This window comes from Marmota flaviventris, chromosome 9 (assembly GCF_047511675.1).
Source record: "Marmota flaviventris isolate mMarFla1 chromosome 9, mMarFla1.hap1, whole genome shotgun sequence".
Classification (NCBI taxonomy): Eukaryota; Metazoa; Chordata; class Mammalia; order Rodentia; family Sciuridae; genus Marmota; species Marmota flaviventris.
Window position 1 is genome coordinate 106977749 of NC_092506.1, and position 14944 is coordinate 106992692.

General features: G+C 38.7%; 1 protein-coding gene across 5 annotated transcripts in view; it reads left to right on the forward strand.

Moving 5' to 3' along the window:
• The window catches only part of Jhy (junctional cadherin complex regulator), a 77929-nt gene that overhangs the window by 13713 nt on the left and 49272 nt on the right, over positions 1–14944 (forward strand). For all 5 annotated transcript variants that reach the window (XM_071616787.1, XM_027930441.2, XM_027930442.2 and 2 more), the window contains exon 3: positions 2683–3202. In XM_071616787.1, the coding sequence (XP_071472888.1) occupies positions 2683–3202 (520 nt within the window). The remainder of the gene's footprint in view (positions 1–2682; positions 3203–14944) is intronic.

Sequence of the window (14944 nt, forward strand, 5' to 3'; positions counted from 1 at the left end):
CTCTGTTCTTCAGCCTTCCTTCCCGACACCCTCCACTTTATTCATTCAGAAGTTGTTCCTGGAAAACACCACATTCTCTCTCCCCTCCATTCCTTTTTACATGTTGTTCCCTCAGCTTAGCACATGCTTCTTTAGCCTTAGGTCTCAGCAGTACCATCGCTTCCTCCTGAAAGTTCTTCCCAATTTCCTGAGACAGGAGTGGATGTTCCCACTGAGACCTGATGGCCCCATGCCTCTCATCAGAGCAGACATCCCTCCACATTGTAAGCTGCTTGTTAGCTTGTCTCTACCCACTCCGGTCTGTGAGTCCAGCACTGTGTCATTTACCTCCATATCCCCCTGGCTTAGCAAGTGCTTAATAAGTAAGTATTTACTGAATTCATGAGTTTCCTAATGAATAAAGAGCAGAGTCAAATTCAGTTTTTCCTTTCATTATAGTATGGACATGGGCAAACAGCACATTTCTTTATTAAAATTTTTTTATTTACCTGAAGATAATAGTTGAGCTTTCTTCTGTACCTAAAAGACCACAGTTGAGAGCCTATTTGGAGGTTCTAGCAGGGTTCATATACCCTTGACAAAAGAACTGGCCTCCTCTAGTGGGAAGGTCATCCTCTTCAGTGGAGCACATGCATTGGAAGGGCTATACCTGGAGTGGTGAGAAAGGAAGGGGACACCTACTTGGCCAGCCAGTTTGGCCAAATCAACCTTGCCAGTCAGTGGAGTGTCAGGTGTCTATGTCACCCTCACATCTGCTAAACAGCCACAGATGAACTTTGTGTTTTGCTCAGTGCAAGATAAGTTCTAAAGTCATTCACTAATTTGGCCCAATGCAAGAAGCTCCTGCATGTTTAGATTCTAATTTATTACTATTGGTTTTAAAAAACAAATATGTAATGTTTATTTGTGCTGACTAGAGTATTTTTAGAGATGCAATTATTAATTCTAGAATTCTTATGTCCTTGGCATGGTGCAGCATACTGGGGCAGAGACAAGAAAAGGAAAATAACCAATAGGCCCTGTTGCCCTGATCTTCCCCTAGGTGAGGAGACAAGTTTACCAGAAATAAGAACCAACACAGAGCCCTGTAAGAGACACTGTTGATCCTTATGCATTCTTAAGAAATAAACAAAACAAAATGAATATAACTTCTCAGAGATGAAAGAAACTGGCTCCAAGATGACATGAATTGGCAACTGACACATAAGAGGTAGGGGCACATCCAGAACTTGAGCCACCAGTGTCTGGTCCAAGTCCAGTTTGGGCTCTGCTGGACCATGCCATTGTCCATGTGCCTGTGCCAACTCTTAAATATCCAGGTGACAGGCCAGGCCAGGCAAGAAACACTGCGAGTTCATAGGGATGGCACCCAGGAGAAACCACCCCATCAAAGCCTGGGGGCAGGTCATCCTGTAATGCTCAGGACATAGTGGGACACAGTTTGACATCCCATTTCCTGATAAATGGATCATTCCCTCTCAAACATTTTGCTAGAGGACTATTTCAAAAGTTTTCCATCCTAATATGCAAACCAAAAAATTCAAAGTGAAAATTTAGCAAGACATGGGAATTTTGGCTTTTCCTTCAGTTTTTGCTTTCCACCAAATCAAAGTTCACATTAAGAAGAGTAAATTAGTATTAGGGGGACCATTAGTTTGTTTACCCAGCATAAAATTACATCTTCTGTAAACGGGAATATCAAATAGCATAAAAAGCTGGAGTGATTTACATTTTCTTTTTGATTACAGGATTGCATCCACTGTACTCAAGGAAGGAAAATCTCTCCCATTTAGCTTTTGAAGATCAAAGAGGCCATTAAATATGCCATATTACCAGCATATTTTTTTTTCTTTTTTGGTTAAGACTAGAGGATACTTTACAAATTGAGATTGTCATGGAGAAAAGGGAGGACTTTATTTGGGGTCATCTGCACGCATTAAGAACTAGTTCTTCCCACTGGCAGGACCTTCTGCTTAACCTTTCATTCAGTTAGGGCCATCCTATAGTATCAAGTACACACTGACATGTCTTCTGAGTTTTGTGGGCACAGACCTGACAAGCAAGAGACTGAACCTTTCAGTGAGTCGCATTCTGATTCTAAGCTATGGGGATCTTTCTATAATACATTTGATAAAATCCACAATATGATATGGAAAGCAAAATTACTGAGAAGAAGGATAAACCTCCGTAGATATTAAATTGAGATAAATTCTGGCTTTCCTCCCAAAGGGAGGAGGCTAAGACAAATGATGTCTAGGCAACAATCCATATTTCCCTTCCTAGATGAATAGCCAAATGTGTGCATTACCAGCTAAATTATGATTATGATTTTATCCTCACTAGCTGAAATACTGGATCATTTTTGTGTATATTTTTTTGTGTATATTTCTCTGAACAATAGGGATTCATTGCTTAATGTGGAAGACATTTTGTTTTCAGGCATTTAGAATTGTCTTCCACTTTTATTCCATATTTCAATAAAATTGAGTAATTAAGACCTTTTTGTGCTTATGTGTAGTGCATGGTTCTAATCTGAGCCTGAGATACATCTTTAACATATACACAGTAAGAAGGAAATTAGAGGAGAAAGATTGAGATTAATTTCAAATGAAACGATCAACTGAATACAGTGAGTGAATTATCTGGACTAAGGACTTGCCATTTCTTTTCTGCTTTGGACAGCCAACAACCTATAGAAGACAAATACTCAGACCTCCGCTATGACCCAAATTGGAAGAATAAGAAGGAAGAAGGGCAGTTGTTGAGGGGGGAAGCATTGCCAGAGTCTGCAGCCAGTTATTCAGAAAATCTGCCCTTGGATCCACTCTACCCTTCCAAGGAGACTTCAATGGAACTCTCAGAGGGAAAAGGCAAACAGAGAAAGAGCTCTCAGAGCGAAACTTCCTTACTTGGAAGTGAATTTTTAAGCCCAAACTATGAGAGTGGTGCCCAACACAAAGAGCCATTTTCAGAGCTGAGCAGTAGTGATATGGAGGAGAAGTCAAGCAACCTCTCTCAGTACCTGAAGAGTTCAAGTTCACATAACGAGGTGTTCCTGCCAGGATCACGTGGCCCTCGGAGAAGGAAATCCAAGCAATATTTTGTGGAAAAAAACAAGCTGACTTTGGGATTACCCTCTCCTAAAACAGACTCGTATCTTCAACTTCACAACAGAAAAAGGGGGGAAACTCACCCAGAGCAGGTACGTAGTAGCTACTTAAGCTTCTCTTCTGGAAACACCAAACTGGAATTTGCATTTGTTTTCAGTGGCTGGCTATACCTGCTTTGGGGATGATGAGGTCATTGTACCAACTTGGGAGTTAACAAACCTTCCATACTACATTCTGTATGCTGCCCATGCTCCTAGAGTGAGGGGACTTATTCTGCAGATTCTTAAAAGCAAAACAAAGCCCTCAGTGGTTTATACACTAGGGGAGTGGTTCTCAGCCTTGGCTTCACATGGGAATCACCTTGAGTACTTTCAAAATACTGAGTCCTAGGCTAACAACTGAAATTCTAATGAAGTTCACCTGGACTGTGCTGCTCTAGCACTCCCTAGGTGATCCTAATGTTTAGCCAAGACTGAGAATCACTAGTCTAGAGCAGTGGCTTCCAAATACTAACATATATCAGAGTCATCTGGGAGACTTGATAAAGCAGATTGCTGCTGTGTCACATAGGATAACCAATGTTGACAACAATTAAGTAAATATTTCAAAATAGATTGTAGAGAGGATTTTGAATGTTCCTGCTATAGTTTGGATCAGAAATGTCTTTCAAAGGTCCCAAATGCTTAGTCTCCAGCTTAGCTTTATTGGGAGAAAGTGGAAACTAGGCGAGGTCTAGTGGGAGGTAACCTGGTAACAAGGGGACATATCCTTTAAAAGAACAGTCCCTGCCCTTTTCTCTTTGTCTCTTTTGCTTCCTGTCTGCCATGAGAAGAGCAACTTTGTTCTATCATATGCCCTATGTCATGCTGTGCTTCTCAAAGGCAACAGGGTCAATCAATCGTGGACTGAAACCTCAGAAACTGTGAGCCAAAATAAGTTTTTCTTCATTATAAGTTGATTATCTCAGGTATTTTGTAAAAGCAACAGAAAGCTGACTAACACTGTTTCCAATATAAAGAAATGATAAATATCAGAGCGATACCAGTTACCCTTAACTGAATATTACACATCATACCTGTACAAGATCATTAATTTCAGCTTTATTTGTTTTGTTTTGTTTTACATTTATTTTATTTGTGTATTTTATGTGGTGCTGGGGATCGAACTCAGTGCCTCATGCATGCTAGGCAAGCGCTCTGCCCACTGAGCCAGGCCACAACCCTCAGCTTTATTTGTAACAGCAAAAGATTGGAAGTCACCCAAGTATCTGTCAATTGGAAAGTAGTTAAGTAACTTATGGTATATCCACACAACAAAGTATACTCTAGCTGCCAAAAAAAATGAGATTATCTTATAAGTAATTTAACAGGATTTGTTATTAAGAAAAATTCAAGGTGTAGAACAGTGTGTGCAGTATTTTTCCCACATTTTTTGTCAGTGCATCATAGTTGTACATATTGATGAGATTTGTTTTACATATTTGAACATGCACACAATATAACAATATAATTTGGCCAATATCACTCTCCAGCATATGTGCAGTATTTAAAAATTGGAGAAGAAAAATATATGTCTATTTGCTTGATATTTATAACAACTTGTTGAAGACTATATAAGTAGATGGTTAAGTGCAATGGGTGGAGTGGGACTGCCTGGGAACATAGCTTTTCAATTTATAACTTTCAAATCGCTTATTTTTCAACCATATCTATATGCAAACTTTTAAAAATTAAATAGAAAAATAACAGTAAAAATGGGGAAAGAGGCTTTTACAATACACAATTTTGAAGTAACCCAAATAGCATCACATCCCCTGACTGCATTGGGTCGACCCATCTTGCATTTTTGATTATACACCAGGGCTCCAAACACAACTGCTGACGTTTAAATTCAGTTGCTCCAGTCTTTTTGCTGTTTTTATAGATCTCTTGATTATACACTAAAATGCACTTTGATGCTAATAACTATAATAAAAATGAATAAATAAAATGCACTTTGAATACACGATAAGATCTCCAGCACACAATGTGTGAGGCAAGGAGCTGAGATGAAAAGCTACACACACTAGAGGGCACCTGAGCATCATGGTCAGGCAATAACTGCTGGTGAATATTCAGTGCTTGCTTTTATTCATGATTTGTTCAGTAGCCAAAAGTTATTTGTCTGAAACTCATTAGTATCTGAGTCAATTTGTGACCTACCATTAAAGGAAATTGTGTTTTGAAAAATGAACTACCCTTCTATCTTGATTCTAATATGACTTTGAAGATGAAGGTGAAATTTAGTATGGGTTTAGAAGAGATGTAAGTGCTTTATGCATGTTATTTGGCTCTTTCCTAGTAATTTCTTGGAAATTACAGATATTTTACAAATGTTAATATAGAAAGGTTATTCAATCACCTATAGTCTTCAAGACAATATAAAGCTATAAATAGAATTCGTTATCCAGATCCACTATCCATTCTGCAGATCAACACACCTTTGTGGCTGTTACTAAGGCAGCAGGTCAGTCAGTCATCAAATATTTACTGAGCACCAGCTATGTGCTAGGTTCTCTTCTCAGTGCTAGGGATGTTACAGAAAATATAGCATGCAGCCGTCCTGACAGGAACTTACATTTCAGTCATGTGACATAAGAAAAGTGTAATCAAATAATTTCGGTTATCGATCACACCTCCAAAGAGCCTGAGTAAACGTTATTTAATAAGCAGTGTGTGGAGTATAACCTGGGATAATTAGCTAGGTGCTTGGGGAGGGCTTTTCTGTGGACACCTCATTCAAGTTGAGATGTGGAAGGAGGAGAAATGGAAAAGCATGCAAGGTCTGAGAAGAGCTGTGCTTTGCCCCACTGAGGCCATAGGGAGCATTCTCACATAGCGAGCAACCCAACTATGTGGGAGTAAAAGTACTGGTTGGCAGGGCTGGGGTTGTGGCTCAGTGGTAAAGCGTTTGCCTAGCATACATGAGGCACTGGGTTTGATTCTCAGCACCATATACAAATATTAAAAAATAAATATCTTTTAAAAAAAGTTCTGGTTGGGGTATCAGAAATCAAGGATTAAATTCTAGGTTCTCAGACTGTCCCTTACTAGATTAGATATTTGAGCAAGAAACTCTATAAACCTGACCTTCCTCATTTATTGCAAGGTGTCAGTTTCTTCCTTAGATGACTATTTGAAGAATCTATATACAGCAGACCCTCAATGTATGGAATCTACCTCTACCACTAGGCATTCCTTAGGCATGGGAAAGAAAAAGAACCTATCTAGTGCATAGGTCCTTCTAAAAGAAAAAGAACCTACCCAGTGCACAGGTCCTTCTAAACAGCTTTTTCTTTTTTCAGGCTACAGAACCTCAAAATAAGAGTTATATATCTTCAAATAGAACAAAGACAAAATGTGCCTTTTGTCCAAAAAAAAAAAAAAAGTTGGGGGGAGAGATAACATCTGTATTTCCCAGTAGCCCATCCAATGGTGTGACTCCTCAAAAACTGTCCTCAAAGGGGATCTGTCTGGGCACCGCCCACTTGCTGTGCTATCTCCTGAGGGTCCCCAATCAATCAAACGCTGTCTCATAGATTACAGAACTCTATGATCTCATAGCCAACTAATTGGCATATTTCTTTGCTGATTCCTCAGATACAGTTTCATATATTGATCCTTCATGATAAATTACTTCTGAATAACTTCTATTTATCTAGTGTCTGGTACGTTGGTTTGAAGTATAGTTTTATATCATAATTCTTTCAACACTTGCTCCTCCCTTCTGGATTCTCCTCTGCCTTCCCAGAGCTCATCTTGGGTACGAATCTGATCATATCTATATACTGCTAAATGTGACTTGCTGTTATCTTCAAGATAAAATTTAAACTCTCAGAGTGGTAAAAAGGCACTTTATGACCCAGCCACACCTACCTTCTCTCTCTCTCTCTCTCTTTCTCTCTTTCTCTCTCTCTCTCTTTGGTAGCTTCATGGTTTATTTTTTAAAATCACCCTGTAACTCTTAAGTCATAGTGCTGACTTAACACGTACTTTGTTTTTTTTAACACATACTTATTGAATCAGTTTTTAGGAAAAATAGGATAGAAGCATTATATTCAGGGAATTCTTTTCTTTCCCTTCTGTCTAGGAAAGATATTATATAGTTACTTCGATGCTGCTTTTAAAAAATAATTCTTGGCTCTTATGAAAGATAACTATGGTTTAGCAAGGAAAATTCACTGGATTCAGAATTCAAGAAACTAGATGTGAGTGCTGGTTAGCCTCATCCTTTGTCCCTCCCTCCCTTGCATCCTGTGCTCCAGCCATTCTCTGGGAGCTCACAGTTCCCTGGCTTGTTTGCTTAGGAAAACCTTGCATTCCTTTTGAGATTCATCTCGAATGTCTCTGCCTTTATGGAGACTTTGAATATCCTCCCTTGCAATTGAGCATCAACCACAGAACCCACAACGCCACACTGCACAGTTTCCTGTGTGCGTTTGTATATCTTTATATGAGCTCCCTAAAGTCATGGCCCAATTGATCTCTGACTCCCCAGAGGTTGGCATACAGTAGTCACTATTTAAATAGTTAATGAAGAAATGTAATTTTTAAATACTTCTTCCTTGATTCAAAATTTTTAATGTTTTTAAAATGAAAAAAAAAAAGACTAACATGTGCTTGTGTTGTTGACTTAACCCTGGTATTTGAAATCAAAAGACCAGATTCAAACTCCATTATTGTTGGAGCCATTTATTACCTTTGGCAAATCACAAAATCTTGCTAAGCCTTATTTTTCTTCATTGACATGAACTTACAAATGTTTGCTTTCTACTACAGATTCAGAATTATTGGGATGATCAAATGAGAAACTGTATATGGAAGCTTTTTACAATCACATAGCCCTACATAAATATAAGTTGCATTTATTATTAAACATTTGGTTTCAATTTACAGTCTCTTACTGGATAAGATTACTACTTAAGTGATTGCACTTCTTTCCCAATTCGTTTTGAATTTAGTAGAACCTTGGGTTGTCCATAAGGCCTTCCCATTTAAATTGGGATCATTTTGGTGATTGTATTTGGTTAGAAACATAAAGCTCCTTTTTATAGAAATCTTATTTTGGTAGTGCATTTGAGTTCCACCTCTCCTGTTACACTTGTAAAAAAATGATTCTTCTCCAGAGCAGAAACTCTGTAGATGTTTGCAGATTGATAGATTTTCTTATTTTGCCCTGTGTGGCACCACAAGAGCACTTACTTAGGGAAGTATAATTTCAATTGAACTTTATGGTTTTTTTTCAATAAAGACATTTCTTAAGGCATCTTTCTTGTGTGTGCTGTTCAGCACTTAGTTGCTTAAACTACCAATTTGTATGATCTATAGAGTGACACTTCATTAATTCCACATTACTGAGGAGGGATCCATAAAAAGAAAACTTCCCATGTAACTAAAGCATGTCCTTTTGAAAATTGGAAATTTAACATAATTATTCATTTTTAAGGTTTAATCATTTTTAAGCTTCCAAAGTGTACCTGGTATACCTAATAATTCTGAGCTGTCTTACACAGGGCATATTGCACTGTCCTGTAGTGAAGTCAGAAGCTGTGGTGGTGCAAATGATTCTTTGCCTCTTAAATAACCCAGTCTGCCATGAATCCATGGCCACTTTATGGTGTTGTCAGTGTATCTGTTCTTAAGAGCTTTTGACCCCTTGGGGAGCAAACATGTAAACAGTCAGTACCAAGTGAAAACTGCTATACAGGTTGAGCACCCCTAGTCCAAAAATACAAAATCTGAAATGCTCCAAAATCCAAAACTTTTTGAGCACTGACAAGATGCTGCAGGTAGAAAATTCCATACTTCATGTGATGTGTCAGAGTCAAAATGCAGGTGCACTAAAAAGGTTGCATAAAATTACCTTTAGGCCATGTGTATAACGAACGGTATGGAAAACATAAATAAATTTATGAAAAACGTAAGGAACTCAGAAAACAAAGTGCCCATCTCTGTCCAGGGAAATCAGAGGACTTCCCAGAAGAGGAAATCATGGAACTGATTCTTTAAAAAGAAGTAAATGTTAATAATGGAGGTAGCAGGGCTGGGATTATGGCTCAGTGGTAGAGCGCCTGCCTGGCATGTGTGAGTCACTGGGTTTGATCCTCAGCACCACACAAAAATAAATAAATAAAGCGATTGTGTCCATCTACAATTACAAATAATAATAATAATAGAGGTAGCAGTAGAGGAACTACAGGTAAAGGGACCACGTGTAGTGGTATAAAGTTGTGAAAGAGCACTATTTAATTGGAAAACTGCCAGTACCTCAGGAGACTCTGTACTGCTATTCTGAAACTAGTAGCTGCTTAATTAAATCAAATAAATTGGTCAGAGAAGACATGGGAAATGTTAACAATATACCTTAACTATTGCATTTTCACATAAACTATATAAGAACACATTGAATTGCTTTTTTTTTTTTTTGTACCAGGGATTCAACCCAGGTACCAGGGTACCAGGTACTTAATCACTAAGCCACCTCTCAAGTCCTTTTGCTTTTTGAGACAGGGTCTCACTAAGTTGCTTAGGGCCTCACTAAATTGCTAAGACTGGCTTTGAACTTGCCATCCTCCTGCCTCAGCCTCCTAAGCTGCTGGGATTATAGGTGTATGCCACTGTGCCTGATGAGTTCCCATTTTCTTTGCATCAGTTTGAGAACATCTATGTCTTCCAGGTTTGATTTCTCAAAAGCAAAGAACAAATTTAGGAAGCCTTTAGAAACAATGCAAAAGCATAGTCTCTTTGGATTTTTATGAATATTTCCCCTAATCTTTTACTTGTTTTCCTCCCTACATTTTATTTTGCCATTTATTTTTATTGGGTCATTCTAGATCATTTAACTTAGTTTTCACGAAAATCACACCTCTGTGTTCACATTCAGATTTCTCCAGATTGCCTAATTTTTACATACAGCAAGCACAATAGGAACACATAGGTTGGGAACAAATGTAAGACTCCTGGCAAATGGACAACTCAACTAGTGGAAGCAGAAGTTCCAAGGTAACCTTAAGGAGCCCACTACCATGAGCATCTAGCCATGGGTACTGGTTGGGATAGCACCAAGAAAGATGGAAAAGTCCCTAATTCAATGAGTTAGTTAAGGAGAAAGTAGATACTGCTGAGGCTGATTGCGAGAATGGGGATGCAGGTATTAAGAGTAGAGAAATTGGTGCCTTTCACATAGATCCTTGTATGTCATTTTAAAGGAAAAGCTTTCAAAATGAGATCCCCAGGCCAACAGCACCAATGCCACCTGGGAATTTATTAGCAGCACAAATTCTTGGCCCCATTCCAGACATCCTGAATCAGAAACTCAGGGTGAGGCCCAGCGATGTGTGTTTTAACAAGTTTTCCAAGTGATTCTGATAAAAACTTAAGTTTTAGAACCACCATACTCAAGAGTTAATCCTTGCCTCTGATGATGGAATCATTGAAGGATTTTAGTAAGGGAGAAATTTGAGTACAGTGTGTAAGCTGTGCAGTAAATGATTTTTTTCTTTAAGTCTGTACCTTGACCCATCATACTACATATTCTTGGTTTGTTCAGGAGGGTTCAAATTAATAGTTATCAACATTGCTATAAGTTACATGGGATATTTCTAAAAATCTGTTTGGCATTCTTGAAATGGCCAATTATTTCCTTTCTGGACTATATATATATATATATATATATATATATATATATGTATTATAATATATAATAAGCTTTAATATATATCAAGCATTGACATGGTGCCTGGGGTCTATTACTGAATAAAACAGACCAAAGTCTTAGCCCTTGTGAAGCTAACTTCTGTTGGGAGGAGATGGGCAATATATGAAATAGATAAATTGTGTATTAGTAGGAAGTGAGGAGAAAAATGAAACGTAACTGGTAAGGATTACTGAAGTGGGAGAAAATTACAATTTAAATAAGTTATGAGGCAAGGTGTCCCTGAGAGGGTAAAAAGGAGGTGAGAGAATCTACCATCAAGTAGGTAAAGCAGTTCCTGGAAGAGGGGACCAAAAATGCAAAGCTGAGAAGCTGAAAGACTAGTGGGCCTGGGGTTCAATGAGCAAGGGGAAGAAGAACGGAAGACCAGGTCTTTATTGCCACCTTATTTTATTGACAGTTGACTGCCAGGATTTAATATAAATCACAAATCTAACAAGATAAAAATGAGTAGCTATACAGTTGTCCAGTGTATCTGTGGAGAATTGGTTCCAGAACCTCTCATAGATAGCAAAATTTGAAAACGTTGAAGTCCCATAAATAAAATAGTGTGTTGCATACAACCTTCACTTATTCTCATATATACTTCAAATCGTCTTTACATTAATTATGATACTTAATGGAATGTAAATAGTTTAGACTGTTATTCAGGGAATAATAACAAGAAAAAAGTCTGTACATGTTCAATATGGACCTAATTTCTGCCCCCCAATATTTTAAGTCCCCGGTTGATTGGATCCTGGGCTGTGGAATCTGTGTATGTGCAGAGCCAATTATATGTATTCTGATGAAGGTGGAAAGTTCAGTGAGCAATGTGTGTTGAACTTGTCTTTCAGTCGTATTTATCAAGCATCTAATGGTCAGGACTATCCAGAGCCACCAGGTGGCACGGGTAAGCAGCTCCCTTGGAGCTGTACAGCATGGCCCTCCTGCCTTCATGGAATTTCAAGTCCAGAAAGGAAATCCAACATGGATACCAGGGTGACACTTGTTACAAAGGGAAAAGTGTAGGGCTCAAGGCCACATGCTTGGTGCACCTATGCAGCTTCCTCTGGGATCAGGGAAGACTCCCTAGAAGAATTTACATTTTAGCCAGAGAAAGAATGATGAATAGTGTGGTTCAGAATAAGTGAAGTAAAGGAAATTTCCAAATGAAGAATGGTGTGTGTGTAGACCCAGAGATGGTGGTGCATGTGGCCCTTGGGCACAACTGAGAGGCAGCGGAGCAGGGGAGAGAAGAGAGTAGAGGGGAGCCCGAGGCCACCTGGCCTTGTACACCAGTAAAGATTCGGGACATGAGAAAGAATTGGAGTGTTTTTAAGCAGGTGACTGACAATTAATTTAGGGGTTTTAAAACTCAAATATCTTTCACTGAATACGAATGTAAAAAATAATATAACCAATGATTTCAGTGTCATCAAATTCTTGTTGAGTATGCACAGGCTAAACACATCAGGAATGTTCTATAGGAATGGAGAAAGGGGCCAAAGCACAGCCCAAATATTTCATGTGTGTTGTCAGTAAATAACTAAATAATCCTAATCCCTCAAGAATTAAAGCATCTGTGCTAAAATCAGCGAGGCAGCCTGATAAATGGGAGAGTGCTTGTGTCACGGTGCTTCTGCCTGTTTTACGGATCACATATAAATACGGGCGGCAGCAGTGCCGACATTGGCAGGCATAAACTGAAAAGTAGCAAAATATTTTAGAAATAGGGCAGAGAAATAAATACTTGACGTCACTCATTAGCCAGGTTAATAAAGAAATGCTCCCCGAATCTGATGATAGTGCCCAAAGAGAAGGATTACATAACGGATGTGTTGGAATGATGGTAAGCAAATACCACACTAAAAAACCAGACACTTGGGCGTATTTAATTTGGACACATGCTAACTGTCAATACAGTGCCTTCAAGGAATGAGCATAACAAAGAACCTAATAAATTAATGTGGGGCTCCTCGCTTTATGTAAATGTAAGATCAATAGTAAAAACAGAATATAAAGGGGAAGAAGGGGCAAAACCTCCAGTGACAGCAGAACTTAATATGGTTACTGATGCTTGTTTCAGTGTGTGTCTATGCAGATCACTAATTCACATACAGCTCCTGGTAAAGCATTAAATTTGTTTTCTGTGGCATGGTCTGATTCTCTAAGAACCTGAAGAGTTTCTTTGAGAGAGAAGTAGCAGCCCAGTCTAGCTCAGCTGTACTCAATCTCAGTTGCTTCCCTACCTACAAACCCTCACTTCAAAGCAAGGAACATAATGTACAATTTTTTAATGGCTCTAGACCCAGGCACTCAGACTCTCTGCTCTGCGCCTTACCTCAGTGTAAACACCTAATCAAGATTGCCTGCGCTTCAACAATAGCAGCCAAATGCAATTCGAGAACCACAAGCCTTTGAAGTCCTCCCTGCAAAGGCCGGTTTTCTAGTCTGGGATAATGACATGCCATGATTGCTGTCTTTGTTGTATCTTTTCAGTAGAGAAGCAATTATAGGCCCCAATTTAACAGAATAGACATTACACAGCTTATGATGCTCAAAATGCAATTTCATTTGATCATTTTCTCGATTTGATTGGTATTAATAGAATAGTTCACAAAAAAAAAAAAAAATAGCTGGCAGAGGTTGTGTCCCATTCCACTTTCAAAGAGATAATGTAGAAGTATTCTTTACTTGCCCGGTGAGTCTCGCTGGGGTGATTCAGCCACCGAGTTCCAGCAAAAGAGCCTGTGGAAGAGAATATTGCACATCCTTCCTTCTCTGGGAAAGGAAGCAGCAGACTCTGTGTTTTTAACATGTAAACTTTTCATCAGAACCACATCAGAGAGCCCATCATTGTCTATAGAGCAATTAAATATCCCAGTGATAAGCTGAAAGAACTAAACCCAAGTCCCCTTTATTTCTTAGGCATTTACACAAATCGGTGAATTGGCATCCTAGTGACAGATCTGTGGAACTGTTCAGCTTCTTGCTCACAGCTTCCAGAGATAGTTCACTGCCACTTGAGGTTGGAGAAGGATTACTTTCTCACCGACTTAGTCAGCCTGGTCAGATTTTTTTTTTTTACTCTCTTGACCTTCATTTCTCCTCCAGGACACGGTTGATTTTTCTTTCTTAAATGAGTGAGCTTTCTATTTAACATTGTGGTACTAATGGATCAAAACCTTTGTAAAAGCACCAGCAAATGTTGTAAAAACTAACCTTTTCCTGTCATTGGGTATTTCTGAACTAGCACTGTGAGAAGGACCAAGATGGAAACTTAAGAAATGGTACCTGACCTTGAGCGGCAGCATTTATTGTCCTAAACTTTTTGTTTCAGTGCAAATTAAACTTTTTCTTGATGTGAGGTTTCCCATTTGCAGAGGAAGTTAATCATTGAAACCAATACTTACATATAAATGGTAAATAGATAAGGCTGGTGATGGTGTAGATTTTTAAATACCGAAAGGTTGATAAAAAGTGGGAAGAATAAGAAGAAAACATTTTACTTTCACTTTTAATCAGAATTCCATGACCAAATAGTGCATTTTTGTGGCTTATTTTAGGAATGAAAATTCAAGGAAAAACTATTTTTTCCCCACTTTCAGATCTACCGTTAAGCTTCTAAGCATCCACAGCACCGAGAGCCACCTTATCTATTTACAGCGTGTATGTAAGCACAGTAATTGTGATAGCTATTTAATAGTAGAGAGAGTTTAGGGACAGATAAGGTGACACTCCGAAGAAATAAGATGTTGTCCCTTGTGCCACAGAGGCCACATAGAGTGGTCAGGAATGAGGTTATCTTCATTGACAAATATTTACTTTGATTTAATATTTAACAAATATTTTTTACCTCTTTCTTTATTGAGTGCTGTACTTTGTAAGCATGAGGTGAAAGTAAGCTGCAGGGGGGGAATTTGAACACAAGGCTGACAGACTCCACATCCCCTGCTCTTTCCAGTCTCACTGCTGGTCTCTTGTCACGCTAGGCAGCCCAGCAGAGGAAATGTAACAGAACAGTGTCAAAGCCTGGAGCCAAACTTAAGAATTAATTACCTCAGTCCAGAAAAGCAGAGACTTGACAGCATTTACAGGCA